Below are 15488 nucleotides of genomic sequence, written 5' to 3'. Positions count from 1 at the left end.
GGGAGGTTATCTTCCACCCACCCAGCCCTTTAAAAACCAGGCATGTGCTGCACTGTAATCTCTGAGTGGCTGATTTAAATTCGTTGCTCATAATTGCCTGTTTGCTTCCAAGAGATATTTTCTTATAATTAAAATAACACTCAGACCTGCCTCTTTCTCCTCTCCCTCCCCCCGACTTTCAAATCCCTTCCAAAGCAGACCCAAAACTGATTGCCTGGCACATAATCAGTAGGAGAAACCTGAGGAGAACAGGCATTTAAATAGTTGATAAATGAAAGCATTACCATATGAAAGACCCTCAGCCTTCCCGAAACAGCTCTAAAAAACCAAATGAGACACCTGTTCAGATTTAAAAAATGACAACAGCATCATATGGATTTGAAAAGTTTTTTGCTGTAAAATCCTCCTCCTGCAAATCTCAACGTTGGACTCTTCTCATCTCATGCTTACCTTGTCTGGTCCTGAAGGTTTCCAGCCATGGGCCCTTCCCAAGAAATTTATCACAGGACTTCTCTGTTCTCACTATCAGAGAACCTCCCTGCTGCCCTGGAATCCGTCATTTCTGGTCCACACACACAGGGGTGTGAAGGGCAGGTGTCTGCTGGCCCACACAGGGCTGTGCTGCACTTCCCCAGGCTCACCTGTGGATCCAGAGGCTTCTGGCCCCTTTGCACCCTCACCCAGCAGGCTTGGAACAGGCTTGGGAGTGTGGCCTCCCACTGCTCAACACCCTCCCTATAAATCAGCCTTTTGCTTCACACATGCTCCTAATTAGCTGCGTTTAGTACCCACAAGGCAGCAATTTGATACAGATTTTATTTCAGTTTTCCAAGGAAAGTGCAGATTTTGTTTTCCAAACAGGACCTACTCAAAGGACCCTGCAGATGTAGCAGTGTGGGATGGTCAAGCTGCTGAAGGCTCAGCCTGGCTGTGCCACATGCTCATGCTTTGACTTGCTCCCTCCCATCAAAGCTGCTCTCAGACTATTTGGCAAGACAACAGCACTGGCACCTTCACCACACAATTTACCTAAATCCCAGGAGCAATAGACCTAAAATGGGAGGGAAGAGGAGGAAAATCATGTTCTGCAGGAGGTCAATGAGAGCTGGAGCCTGGACAGCACAAGCAAGACCTCCAGAGAAGATGCTCTTCCTTTTCAGAGAGAATGGAGGGACATGAACTTGGCAGCAACAGACAAGCAGAAGAGCAGTGAATGAGGATCTTCATCTAAAAATAGAGAGACCTTAAGATTCATGTCCCTGCCAGTCCCTGCTCCCCACAGTCTGGCAGCCCAGGTGGATCCCCTGCACAGCCCTGCTGAGCTGGCAGGAAAATCGCTCCGGATGGCATTGCATGGAGAAGCAGCTTTCTGGTCTGGAGTCTGAACTGAAAAGTTGGGGAAAATTCAGCTCTTGCAGAACTGAAGCAGCACATTTTGTTTTAACTTGTGGTGCAATATTTTCTTAAATCAGCTTCAGAGAAGAGTTGCAGAAATATATTTTGAGAATCTAAATGAGCACCTCCTTTCCTTTCAGATTGTTCTTCAACTATAAAATTCCACAACTTTTCTGGAGATCAGCATCTGTTTTTTGCTATAGAAATTGACACAGAAATTGTTCAGAAATGTATAATTCAAAACATATGGAGAGTTGACTCATCCTTTACCATTTCACTGACCCATCACCATGATTACATCTCTAACTGCACCTTTGGAGTGTTTCAGACCTGGCTCTGCTGCACTGCAGTGGCACCCCATGACCTTCAAACCCAGACCAGAAATCTTCAGCTGCTGCTCGTTTAACCACCTTGAGGCAAGGCCAGAACATGAGGTTTGTGAGAAGCCTTGAGCAGCTCACATTTCTGGGCTGGGCACAACTCAGAACTGCCAGCACTGTGCTGCTGTTCCACCCTGCCATGGGTCCATACCCTGACATGGCACAGCCCTGCCCCAGGAGCCTGACACCCTCAGTGTGGGCACCAAGTCCATCCAGCAGAGCAGGAGAAAACCTGCACAAGTTAAATGAAAGGCTGAGATAAAAGGTTAGCTGGAGGATGGGAGGAAAATGTTCTTTTTGAGGATTATTTCCCATGACTATTTTATCTCGTGGTGTCATCTTTCAAAAAAGAGCAACATCACTTTTGGCAAGCTTAAGTGTGGCAGGTAAGAATGCAAATAAGAGCACTTTATATTGCTGATCTGGGCTGTGCTGTAAAACAAAAAATACCATCCCCCATTTTTAGCATCCAAGGCTGCTGGCAGATGGTTCTTGCTCTGGAGCTGTAACTGAGCTGTTCAAACAAGTGCAGCTTGCAGCTTGCAGTTTGCAGTTTGCTGCTGGGGGCTGAAAACTGGGGGAGACCCGTGGTCAGCCTGGCACCAGCAGCAGGGAGAGCACATCTGCTGCAGCAGCTCCACGAGCCCCAGGAGCCCAGCATCTCCTGTTCACTGCAAACACATCTCAAAGGCAGAGACAAGAAGGGTGGATTGCTGCAGGAACAGTTTAACTCACAAATAACATGCAAACCTATTCACCTGTATGGAGATACCTCTGGGCTCCCTGCTGCTACTGGCGCAACAGCAGCTGGTATTGAAGGTCGCTGCACTCAGTTTTTTATGATTTACACATTCTCACATCTAAATAATGAATTTTAAGGGGAAAATGCATTTGCAGCTGCTTTGGGTACAGTGCCAGTCCATAAGACACATATGGTGTTTGGCACTCTGACAGGAGAAGGCTCTCAGGGGTGTGTGCTGTGTCACCACCTGGTCATATTTCCTCTCCAGGTCCATTAAATGAGAGAACTGAGAGACTGGCAGTGAGCAAGCAGGGAGTGAAACACCGTCTTTCACATATCCTCACTCTCTCTCCAGGACCAAAGGTGATGATGAACACCAAGCAGCAGCTGGTCCAGGGCCACCCTCAGATCCTCATGGGTGCTCCATAAATCCTTCCTGCTGTACCCTACTCTTCCCTGCAGCCTGTTCATTCTGGCATGTGCATGAGGAGTTGCAATTTCAGCTCCAATTTTGGGTAATTTTGCTTTCCAAGCACTCTCCTTCCATCTGGGACAGGGCATGCACCAAGGTCAGTCACCAGAGCTTCCTGGACCTGTCTGCTGCCCAACAGGAGCATCCCCAGGAAGAAATGATTTGACTTTAAATCTGAGCTGCTTCAGACTTGAAAATATTCATCACTCAGCATTTTTTTTGGATTCTTTGCAGCTTGTTTTTAAAGTTTGCCTCACCACTTAAGGTCAGCCTTGCTGATGCTTCCATGGTCAGTCCTGCAAAATGCTTAATTGGCAGAAGCTGGAGGCAGGAAAAATCCCAGTGCAGCTGGCAGTGGAAGCTGGACCTGACAGGAACAAGACTAATTGAGTCTCCCAGGCTCAAGAACCCACACTGTTTGTTTACCAAGCTGAGTCACATTTCCTGGGGTGTGTGGGTAAGGGTGAGCACCACCTCTGCCATGCGCAGGCACTTCCTCTGTCACCCCCAAAGCTGACAGGGGTGGTGGAAGCATTGGGTGGGCACTGTGCCCTAAGGCAGGGGACTCACCTGGGGAGGGGCAGGGACAGCACCACCCTGGCTGTGCTCTCCCAGCTCCCACCACCCCTCACAATCCACCTCCTTCCCCGTCATGTTGGCTCTGCTCTTTGCTGACTGCACTACACAACAGTAAAAGAGAGATATAGAGGAACATGTCCTGCTGTCAGCTTTATTTAGAACCCCAAAGTTCATTTCCTTTCTCTCCAATTTGGCTTTGCATTTCCAATTGTCACCGGCAGTGATTTCAGTGCAGCACGGACATTGCTGCATTGGAAAATAATTACAATGACAGATTTTGTTTTGCTGTGTGAGACCTTCCACTACTGAATCTAATTACTGCTGATACTTTACGAGCTCCTCCAGCACGAGATAATTGCTGCTTTTTCTTTTTATAAAGCAAGAAATAATCAGTTGTCTTTTAAGGTGAGAAATATAAACAGCAATTAAGTACCATGGTTCCTCATGCCCTCTAGTCAGCTGGCACCTCTCAGAAAGACAACACAGAAAAAGGTGAGGCTTCATTTATTGTTTGCCCCAAATTCATTGTTTGAAAAGGAGGGAATAGGAACGCTCCTGAATGGTCAATAGTTTTCTCCAGCTTAGGAAATGTGTATTTTATTATGGAGAAGCAGGAGCAGCTCGCAAGCAAAACAGTTTGTTCACAACTCACAATGTTCAGCATCATCACCCGGCCCTTTGCAGGATCTGGCCACAAGAAAAGGCCAAAGAAAGCAAAAGGCTCGAGCTTCAGGGGGCACAAAACCAGACTTGACTCTACCGAAACCCTGCTGCTTTGCTCACCTTTCACCTCTTCCAGTGTTTCTAAAAATATCCATTAAATCTTTTAACCATCCTGCTACCCCACCAGCATGGGACCCTTGGTTACAGCATCACATGGGGAGAAGATGGAGCAGAAGGAAACCACCCCATCCCTGAAAGTGCCCAGGCCAGGCTGGATGGGCTTTGTGCTCCACTGGTCTGGTGGAAGGTGTCCCTGCCCATGGCAAAGTGGTGGAATTTGATGGACTTTAAACTCCTTCCAAAACAAATGTATCCTGCTTGAACACTGCAGACAGGTTTCTCTACCACCCACAACAGCTTCTTTCCTGTTGGGTTTTTTTTCCCCTGCTTCTTTACATGAACAAAGTGCCTGCCTTTGAATAATTCATTGATGAGGTTTGTACCACTTTGTTCACAAAATCACAGTGGGGAACAGTGCTTTTCATTAAATACTTCTTTGCCAGCTCCTGTCTGTGATGGAGCCTTGCTCTGCTTGCTCTCTTGCCAAAAATCTTCCAGGCGAAGAGCAGCACAGCCCAGGGGCTGGTGAAATGAGAGAACGTGAGGGGCAGCCCTCCCTCACCTGGCTTGGGAAATGTCTGTGCTGTGATCCTTCAGTGACACAGCAGGAAGGTGCCTCCTGTGCTCCAGATCTCCCTGCTCCTCTCCACAAAATCATGATGGGGTGACCAGCTCAGGTTTAGGTAAATAACCTTGACCTGCTGCAATTCAGGCAGGTGAATCCTGCCACAATTTGCTGAATTGAGGGAGAAAGGTGTTCTTCTTATGAAAAACTATCCTGCTTCTGCTGCAGATGTCTCATCCAAGGTATAAATCAGACATCTACCCAAATACTTAGATGTCTGATTTATAAGCAGGGAATAGACCATCTTCCTCTTGCAAAGTATTAGGAAGAATTAGTCATAGATATTCACATCACACTGGAAAAGCAGTGGTGGAAGGCATCACGAACGGCAAGCTGAAATGAATTACTAAGATCTCTATTAGCATGTTAACATTTATTTAAAATACATAGTTGGCAAACCCGATGGTCATGGAAATTGCTAATAATGAATATAAATGAGACATGAACAGACACAGAAGCTGAATCATAAAACATTCATGTTGTCCTGATTTTTTTAACCCTTTCATAATATTGATAAAAATATCACTAACACTTCAGAAAGATCAGTGCTTGGCCAAAGACTTCTGCCTTTACTTTATATTGGCAAGACATCAACATGCTAAATATGTGCCTTCACTTTCCATGCTGCCTTCCTCGCAAAAATCAAAATGGATGAATTTTGATCAAGCAAGGAAATCAAGCTCTTTACTCAGCAGCAAAAATGGAGAGAAATTTCCCATTTCCCATTCTACCTCCTGAAACTTCTTATCATTGCCACTTCTTTAATGTGAAGTAATTTGAGTTTCTCTTCTGGCTTCAAAGATAGATGGAAGGGAGATTCCCATGTGGATTGCTTGCAGGAGGGCTGTAGTTGGACTGGGAAGTACTTCCAACTGCTTGGAGAAAGCAAAACCTTCCTCCTTGGCTTGGCCCTCAGTGTAATACCTTACTGCTCACCAGTAAAGAGGAAAACTGTCTTTTATTCATCATGGCACAAAACAACAATGCAAATGTGCTTGAAGGTGGAAGTAGGAGAAGGGATTGATTATCCTGAGGCAATAAATATCATTGATACAGCCCAGTTGCACTGTTAAGTGGTGTGGAAGGACAGGAAAATAATTTCAAGGGAACTAAAGCTCTGTAAACCCTTCTCTCAGCCTGGTAAGACAACAAATGAGTGGTGCACCTCTTAGCAGGGATGGTTATATGGTAAATCAGCTCAGATTTTGTAGGTATTCATAAATGAACTTCAATATACTTCTTGATCAGTGTCACTGTCTCTAATAGTCCAGTATCACTATCACATGATGGATTTTTTTGCACATATAAACCAGGTCATTATGTCTTGGTTGTGGTGCTTGCATGATTCCTCTGCAGTCCCTCAAGCACACAGCCCTCTAGTTTCTAATACAGCAGCTTCACACACGGCAACTGTATTGGCAAAGCAGGTTGCCCTCCAAGGTGGAAGCTGGATTTCAAGGCAGCTCTATAATATGAAGTTTCCAAAAGCCCTCTCAGTGATGTTAACAACAACTCATGCCTTCCAAACCCCACCTGAGAGACCCAGAGGCTGTGCTGTCTGCAGAGCAGGAGGACACAGCACTGCTGAAGAGGATGAGGACCTTTCACATTTATGTGCTCTGTTAATGCAAATTTTACACCACTCACCCTGAGCCTGTGAAAGGTGAGGTGCAGGAAGGAGCACTCACCCGCTTGGTGTAGTCCATGGCCTTCAGGATGGAGAGGTTCAGCATCTCCAGGGAGGCCAAAACATCCTCATAGTCTCCCATATGGTCAGCAAAATAGTCTGGGAAAACCAAGAGAAGCATGGTGGGAACACGTTAATGTAACTCGAGGCTACTTGGCACAGCAAGATCTATTACTGGGGGTAACATTAACCTGACAGGATGGCTCCAGGGGTATTTTTATATTCTGTGTCCTTAGCCAAAGTCACAATTTGTCCTGCAGGGATGGGAAGTGGTGTGATTCCCATGAAGTTTGGGGCCATTGCAAAAAGGAAATGTAAGGCCCAGTAGCTCCCATTGAAAATAACTCCTCAGGTTCTTTATTTCTATGCCTACTTCTGCATTTGATTGTTTATGGTCTCTCTCCCTCCTACTGCTGGCATGGAGGAAGGGGTCTCAAAAGAAATTCCCTTTCCATTCCCTTGACATTCTTTGCCACTCAAAGCATCCAAATACCTTCCAATTCACCCCAGTTTGTATGAGCTGAGACTGACCTTACATCTCTCCCTACACTCCTGTCACATTTACACCTCAGCCCACAATCACAGGTTGAACAAGCTTTTGAGAGTGAAATATGTTTTGAAAGGAAGAGAAGAGAGCTGCAAGCTGGGCCCAAAATCACGTGTTCTCCATGGAATGAGCCACACATTCTCTGTGCCATCCTTGTCCTTTCCCTTTTCTGGTGACTGACACAGAGTACAGCTAAAAGCTGTTCCTTAAAAGCCACCAGTGCTGCTCTCAGCCTAGGACAGGGAGTTTCACACTGAGGTGACATCTCTGTGAAGTGCAGCAAGACATAAACTTCAGGAAACAATCCCACTAATTAGGTTTTCTTGGCTTAATTAGAAGTGCCTATAGCTATTTACAGTCTGAGAACATATCCAAAGGGAAGCAGCTTTTGGCAGAACCGGAATGTCACAGCATGACTGACAGCAGCTGTTCCACGATAAGTAAACAGCTCACTCTCATTGCAGTGGGCTTGTTTGGTTTTCCCTTCCTACTTGGGAAAGAAAAAATGAGCAGATCTGATAGGTAAAGACTTTTTCTAAGTCCTGAAATAAAAATCTGGAGCCATCCATTTCAGGAGAGATGAGCTGCTGTGGGCACAGCCCTTGAGACTGACCAAGGAGCACACGGGAGGAGAACAGAGCTGACTTTAACAAAGCATTCAGCTCTGCTGCTTTAGCATTATTTATTCATGTGAACCTGCAGGGCTCAAGAAATAACTTTTAAGATGCTCTCAACATTTTATAACACACAACCCATTTCAAGAGAGACACCACAGCTCCCATTTAGACAAACTGAGGGTTTATGTTTAACACTTAGAGCAGAAGCAAGCAAATAAATCACAGAAAAAGGCAGGTATTCAGCAGATAACAGATCTAGGCAGGAGCTTGTGCTGATGGATCCTTTCTCTGGCTTCCCCTAGCTTTCCCAGGAGGTGATGGGTTTATCTCCCTTCTCTCCTGGCAGCTTCACCCCTGGGAGAGGCAGTGAGATGGGATCACACTGGGTGACAGCCATGCAATTTCCTGATTTTATCAGAGCGATGGAGAAAGCTGTGAGGGGTTAAACAATGCCATTGTTACCCCAGAGCTGATTTCTTGGGTCAGCTGGCAGGGAGACCCACTGCAATAGGAATGGAGGGGATGGGATAAGTCCTTCATATCCTCACCAAACCAAAAAGATTTTGTAGAAGTCTTTGTTTCTTGCTTACCAAAGCAAGGACAAGCAGAAATAACCAGTGGAAAGGGGAAATGTTACTGCTTTTGCTGCCAGCTGGGATGCTCAAAAGGGTGTGGGCAGGGGTTGAGTGCACCAGGAGGAGAGAAACCCTGGACAATGTCCTGGTGCAGGCACACTCATGGACAGAGAAGTCTTTAAGGTATCAGGAATAAGGAGTGACTGCCTGGTGCTGGCACAGGCACCCAGTAACCCCATCTCTGTCTGCACAACCCAGCCAGGCTTCCAAAGGCTGGAATTAGCTGCAAAGAGGTGAAAGTAAATGGTGAAAACCTGCTGAGGTGGCTTCATATGTTCTGTATCCTGGCACAGGAGGAGAGGAGAAGAGATGGATGAGCTCTCTGCAAGGCCCCACACCTCTCTTCCCATCTCCTCCCAAAAAGCTGGGGGGCAGGAAACACTTCCCAATATCAAGCATCCACAGAAAAATCCACCTGAGGGAGCAGTTTGAGTCACTTCCTAATGAAGCAAAGCCCTTCAGAAATCCCAGCAGGAAACATTCCCTTTCTGGTCAAGGTGTGGGACAAAATATTATCACAGATTTTCTGTTCAGCCTTTAATTTTGGCAAGCTGTGGGAGGTACAGCCGAGGTAGTGCACCCCTCAGGCAGCCTGCAGGGAAACAGGAAGGCTGGCCTGGGGAGAAACATGTTACAGGTCTTGCAGAGGGAGATGGATTATTGAACTTTAGAGTGAAGCTGGAAGCCACAACACCTCCAGAAATTAAACTCCAGCTTGTTATTGAACAGGGTCCATGTGCCTCGCTTAGCTCTGACCCCACTTGCATTGCACAGAAATGAAAAAAGTTCTGCCAATTTTCCTGTGGAACAAGGAGCAGAGCAGCAGCAGCAGGGCTGAGATCCCCAGCTCCACAGCACTGCAATCTCTACTGGATTTCATGCAAGCTTTGAGGGCCCCCATGCACACAATGATTGCTGCTGCCCAAAGGAGGGACTGCACTCACCACACAGCTCCTTGGTGTCCACATTGCTGCAAGAGGGGACAGCGAGGCAGGGAGGAAGCAGGAAAAAAGAGAGAGAAAGAAAAGAAAAGAAAAGAAGAAAAGAAAAGAAAAGAAAAGAAAAGAAAAGAAAAGAAAAGAAAAGAAAAGAAAAGAAAAGAAAAGAAAAGAAAAGAAAAGAAAAGAAAAGAAAAGAAAAGAAAAGAAAAGAAAAGAAAAGAAAAGAAAAGAAAAGAAAAAGACAACTTTAATGACAAGGACAGATGAAGGCTGCAGTTAGAATTCCCACAGGCTTAATTCCAATCACCCACCCCTTCAGCACTCCCAGCCACCGGTGGGGACAGCCTGTGCAGAAGAGCAGGGTTGGTTCACTCAGGGCATCTTCAGCATCTGTGCAGCTGGAACAGGTTCACAAGTTATTCTGGATGTTCCCTGAGAGGGAAATGGGTACTTGGACATCCCCCCTGAGGAGGGGCCTTTGCCCAGGGGGGACCCAGCACACCTGGCACACCAGCTCCTCTGACTTCCTTACAAACATCCAGCCTGGCAATACCTCGGTGAGACACTCACACAGGAATGTGGTTGTTCCCATTTACTCAGAATAAAAATTCGCAAAATATGCTTTTCTCAATGGACCAATTCTCCTAATTCTGCCCCTGTGAAGCAGCTCTTTCCTGGGACTGCCTCCAGACAAGATGGCACAATTACTCCTTAACACAGGAACACTTCGTTTACATAACAACATCTCAACAGACAAGCTGCTTGGGAAATGAAGATTGCTGCTAATCTCTTTGTGCCTCCTATTCCCACACAATCATTAGTGCCATTCAAGGACTGGAACGACCCCTTAATAGAATTATATCTTCTCCATCCATTTATATCCTGGGAAGTTATTTCTTTACCTAAACTCATCTCTGCACTGTCTAACCTGCCAGCATGAGTGGATCAGGGCTTTCCCTGCCAGCATCCTCCTGCAGCCCTGCCCTGACACCCAGATCAAGGCAAGCACAAATGCCTGGAGCCCAGGAGGTGCTGCCTGGGCCAATCCCTGTTTCCTGCTGGAAAAGGAGGTGATGGTGCTGAAGCACAGCCTCTTTGGGAAGTGCTGCCTGCCATGGTGAGAAGATGTCACCTCTTGTCTTGGCCCCTCGTGGTCAGGACAATCCTGCAGGGCTGGTGGCACAGGCTGCAGCTGCCCCTCTCTGCAAAATGAGCTCCTGCACTAATTTATCTTCACCTCTTGGAGACTGATCTTCCTGAAACCCTGGAATTACTTCCCTGAGTCCTACAAAGCCCCCTGGCGAGCTGTGGGCTCAGCTTCCCTGGTGTTCTCGTGGGCAGATCTGCTGAACCCACAGATCCAGAGCCACTCCTGGCCCCAGGGGCTCTGGCACTGCCCAGCGCTTGGCAGCAGGTGATTCCCAACACGGAGCAGCAGCAGCAGAGGAGCTCAGGTGAGCCCCAGCAGATGCATTTCCAGCCCTGACACAACCCAGGCTGGTTGTTCCCCAAAGCTCTCTCCAGCACACAGCCTGGGAAGTCAAATGTTCTTTGCAGACACATGAAAAGTAGTTTTGACAGCAGCATCACCCACAAAGTGTTTCAATAATATTTTCCAGAAGACAGTAATTGTTTATAAACACCTACTGATGTGGTTGTGGGTTTGCAGCTAGGGCATGTTACTGAGAAAAAAAAATAATCTGTTATTGTATTCCATGTGATTCTGCATTGTAATAATTGATCTGCTGCTGCCAAAATTGGTTAATTGGTCTTTTATTTCCTCACGTCTTGCCATTGTATGATTTAACTTAATTGTGCTTGAATGTTAACGCAGCTGAGAAGTTGCTTTTAATTTTAAGCCATCTTGCCTTCAGAATAAGGCTAATGAAAGAAATTACTGAAGTCACAAGCTGACTTAATAAAAAAATATGATAATGTTCAGATGAAAAACTGCAAGGAGAAATCAACGGGTACTTGAGCAGGCTGTTTCCATCCCCAGGAGTCTGCCTGCTGGGAACATTGCTGACACAGAGCCACATCCCCACTGCTCTTACAGGGGGGCTCTGGCCCAGCTTGGGAGCTGCACAGCAAAACTCAAGCCACAAAACAATTTACAGGCTCATCTGGTGGTTTCATACTGTACTAAATAAGCCCCACCTGGGTTATGCCAGTAGGGATTTATATTCTGCAAATATTCAGGGGATCTGGGGTTCAGGCTGGCAGCTCCTGATGAGCTCCCTTGTCATTCCTAAGCTTCCATCCCAGAGCTTCCCTTCAGAGCACACTTTTGGAGCAATCAGGTATCACAAATCCCTTCAGAAGAAAAATATTTACGTGAGCATTAGTTACCAAAATTTTTTTCAAAGATGCCAAATATTTAACACTCCTGTACACAACTATAAGCTGAAAAGAAAAATCGTGACAAGTTGTTCTTGTGTTTTCAGGAAAATAATTTAAAAAGTCTTTCAAGTACCAGAACACTTGGCTGTGAATTAGCTTTCAATTTTTATTACATTAATATGACTAATTCAAGAGCTTATTGAAGCCATAACCCAGCTAACTAAGCAGAGTATAATGAAGCTTAAGTAGAAATGAAGGAATAATTAAAGCTTTCTGTGTCATACAATTTTTTCTGCATAGTAGAGCCCACATATATCTGATCTTGTTCCAAAACAAAAGTCTTTCTTCCAAAGGAGAAAAAAAAATGAAGAAAATCGAAGTATTTTTGAAAATCCAGGCTTTTACTCTGTTTTCCAACCAATGAGGCTGCAGCATGGAGCAGCACAACCCTGCATCCCCAGCCTTGCTGGGGTGTGCACCCTCTGAGGTGGCTTTCCAAGGCAAAGATGCACTTTGGAGATCCTCCATGTGCATTTGGCACATGATTGCTCCAACAGGAGTAGGAGATGAACACAAGAGCTCAGACTTCAACTCGGATCAGCCTCTGGAAAGGCAGAGCCCAAGCCATGAACTGCTGTGGCCACAAAAAAGGACAATTTATTACCACCATTCCCCCCTTTTTAAAGACACTGGGATCATTTGGCCAGATAAACAATTGGCAATAGGGAAATTGTTTTCTTTCCTGGTTCACATCAAACTGTTTCAAAGAAAAGGAAAAGACCTCTAAGTGTGATGCTCCTCCTGTGTGTGTGGGAGTTCAAAGAGCAAAGGAGGAGTTTAAAGAGCAATGACCATGCTGTGAGAGCATCCCCTCAGTGGGCCTAATTAACTTGTCCAGTAATTACTGGACTTGTGCAGCAAGAGGCTGCCCAGAGAAATGGCTGTGCCTCCTGCATGCTCCAGAAAGAAAAACATTTCTCCCCACAAAGCCCCACCCAGCATTACATTGTGTTTTGATGAGCTCCTGAGCTAATGAGGCTCCCTGGGAAGTCACATTTCTCTTGCCATGTCCCTGAGTGGGGATTGTCCATGGACAGGGCTTTTATCAGAGCTGTCCTGCACTGACCCTGCTGCTTCTCCATCAGTTCACAGGCTTCTCTATTTCTGTGAATGCCTTGCTTGGAACATGCTGCCATCCTTGGGACTTCATCCCAGGAAGAAGGCACCATCAGACAGAGGAGCTGTTGCATCAGGGTGTCCAAGAGCCCAGGGATTGTGGCAGCAGGCTGAGCATCCCAGCAGCCAGACCTCTGTGTGTGTGATGGAACCATGCAGCCTCCTGCTCTTGGCTCAGAACCTCCAGATCAACCTAACATTTTCTTAGAGCAAATCAGTGTTTTCCATCAGAAAAAAAATACTATTTCTGGAGATTCCCTGTGATGATTTGCATTATGTGTTAACAGCCAGCACAGGAGGGAGCACCCAGAGGACAGCCCATGGCAGAGTCAGGGATGCCCTGGTCCAGTGCTGAGACCTGCAGAGGTTCCTTGCAGCAAACCCAGCCAGGACTCTGCAATCCAGCCTCTCCTTCCCAGCATCTCCCTGCCTCCCTCAGGCAAGGCTGATGGCCTCTGACTTGCTCTCCTTAACATATTTTTCCAGACTTCAGCTGAAGAGAGGAGAGGAAAAGTTATCTCAGAATGAAAGAGATAATGTGGAGGAGAGGAGCATGAAATTTCCTTCCTGGGTTTCAGCTCAGCCACAGGAAAGGTGTCCCAGGCACTCCCAAAGGGCAGTACAATCAGAAACTTAACGGGGATTCAGAAGTTGCAAATACATCAAAGTCTCATCCTCACGTTTCTCATGCAAATATCTGCCTGGATGTGCTGCTCAGTGTCCCATCAGCTTCAGCTGAAGATAATAACCCTTTTCCTTGGGCAGATGAAAGGTTTGCATCAGCAGCCACACGGCTTAGTCACTTCACCAGCACAGAAAATGGAAGGGCTTTTTTCCTGAAATCACGTTCTACTTTTATTTCCATCTTTTATTCACAGCTTTGGGTTTGCTACAAGGCTTCAAACGAGCACGGAAACAAATTATCCTCTAGCATTAACCACCTGCAGAACTCATTTTCATTTAGGAAAGACTAAAAAACAACAAGTGCAGCTGGAATGTATTATTATATCTGATGATAAGGCTTCCAGCCCCATCAGCAGCAGCTCTGTGTTATCTCAACACCTCAGAAGTGGAAAATATGCATCCAGATGCCTACTAAGGGGTCACAGATGGTCACTTCTGATCATTACTTTCTGAGCTCAATGAAACATGTTTTACACAAACCCCAGAGTGAGAGAAATTATTCCAGGCAGAGCAAGAGAAATACCAAATACTGGATGCCAGTCAGGAGCTGAATTAAATAACTTTCCATGCCCATCATTTTATCTTCTGGTGAATCCTGGTAAATCCTTCCTAAGGCCCATCCAAATACCTTCCTTATACCCACCTGATTGCTGAAGAAAAAAACCCAAACCACTTTTATGGTATTACTTATGAAAGGACCTTCAAAATCTGGTGTGCCACATGCAAAGGAACAGCAGAAACCATATGCCAAAGCTGTCCAGAACTAGAGGGACATCCAGCCACCTGCAGCTTCAAATGACACAGGCAGAGAAGGGTTCAGAACATAAATCAGGTTTGGGCTTCATTTCTTTAGCTGTGGCAAGCTGGCAATCAGGGTTCTGTGCCCACCTGGCTTTACTTTAGGGATGGTCTTCATGTGCTGCCAAATGTTTCTTGCATGACATAAATCTGTGGAGTGCTTCACAGGAATAACTCTAAGGTGGTGCACCACACACTGGTGCAGGCACAATTGCTCTGCTTCCTATCCAGTGCAACAATAAAGACATTGAGCCTGGAATAACCCAGCAGGAATTTGCTTTTCCCAGTGGGACAGAGAGCACCACAAATGGGGAGCCATGAGGAATGAGCTGGCACAGGGTTCATCATTCCCCCAGACATCATTCCCTCTGTCTGGGGGGGGATAATATAATTCCCAAAATCCGAATTATATGAAAGAGGAAAGGTTTTGCAGGGTGCACATGGATCAGCACCTAACAGGGACACATCCAGCACTGCAGCACGATGATTTACATTAAAACACCCGTGGAGAGCAGCTCCATGGGGGCTCCTGAAGGGGAGGAAAATGCTGCCTTCTCCTAAGCAAAACTAATAACTTTATCCTTCCCTTGGCATGTGCTCCATCACTGAGCACCTGGAGAGCACAGTAAGGGCCTCTGAAAGCCCAGCAACCAAACATTATTTTCTCCAAAGCCCTGGTAACATAGAGAGAAAAAAATAGGGGCAAAGAATTGCCCAGAAATGGAAAGAAACAAAAGGAGGATTTTGTATGAAGTTTTTCAATATTAATTTTGTTTTACAGTCTCATCACCTGTGGTGCAGGGTTGGGGTTTATAACACATTCTGTGTACTTTGAGAGATGATCTCTCTCCTCCTACTTGCCCTTGCTATCAACAGGATTTTCACTCACCAGCTGGGCTGAAGTCCAGTGCCCCCCAAGGGCGCTCTGCTCACCTAACCTGGGGTTTGGCTTCTTCCTGCTCCTTGCACTCCTTTCCTTGGCATTTAGGCAGATGATGACCAAGATGGGGCAGTTTTGCCTCTTTCACACCCTGTGGCAGGTGTGGCTCTGCTCAGCAGGATGGAAGGTGAGCAGCCCTGGGGCTGC

General features: G+C 46.2%; 1 protein-coding gene across 1 annotated transcript in view; it reads right to left on the bottom strand.

Moving 5' to 3' along the window:
* NECAB2 (N-terminal EF-hand calcium binding protein 2) overlaps positions 1-15488 on the bottom strand; it is a 70435-nt gene that overhangs the window by 8577 nt on the left and 46370 nt on the right. Inside the window, exons 4-5 of the mRNA XM_063167830.1 lie at positions 9407-9432; positions 6665-6762 (exon numbers count right to left, since the gene is read on the bottom strand). Of these exons, the coding sequence (XP_063023900.1) occupies positions 6665-6762; positions 9407-9432 (124 nt within the window). The remainder of the gene's footprint in view (positions 1-6664; positions 6763-9406; positions 9433-15488) is intronic.

This window comes from Melospiza melodia, chromosome 13, assembly GCF_035770615.1.
Source record: "Melospiza melodia melodia isolate bMelMel2 chromosome 13, bMelMel2.pri, whole genome shotgun sequence".
NCBI lineage: Eukaryota > Metazoa > Chordata > Aves > Passeriformes > Passerellidae > Melospiza > Melospiza melodia.
This window is presented reverse-complemented; position numbering and strand designations above follow the sequence as displayed.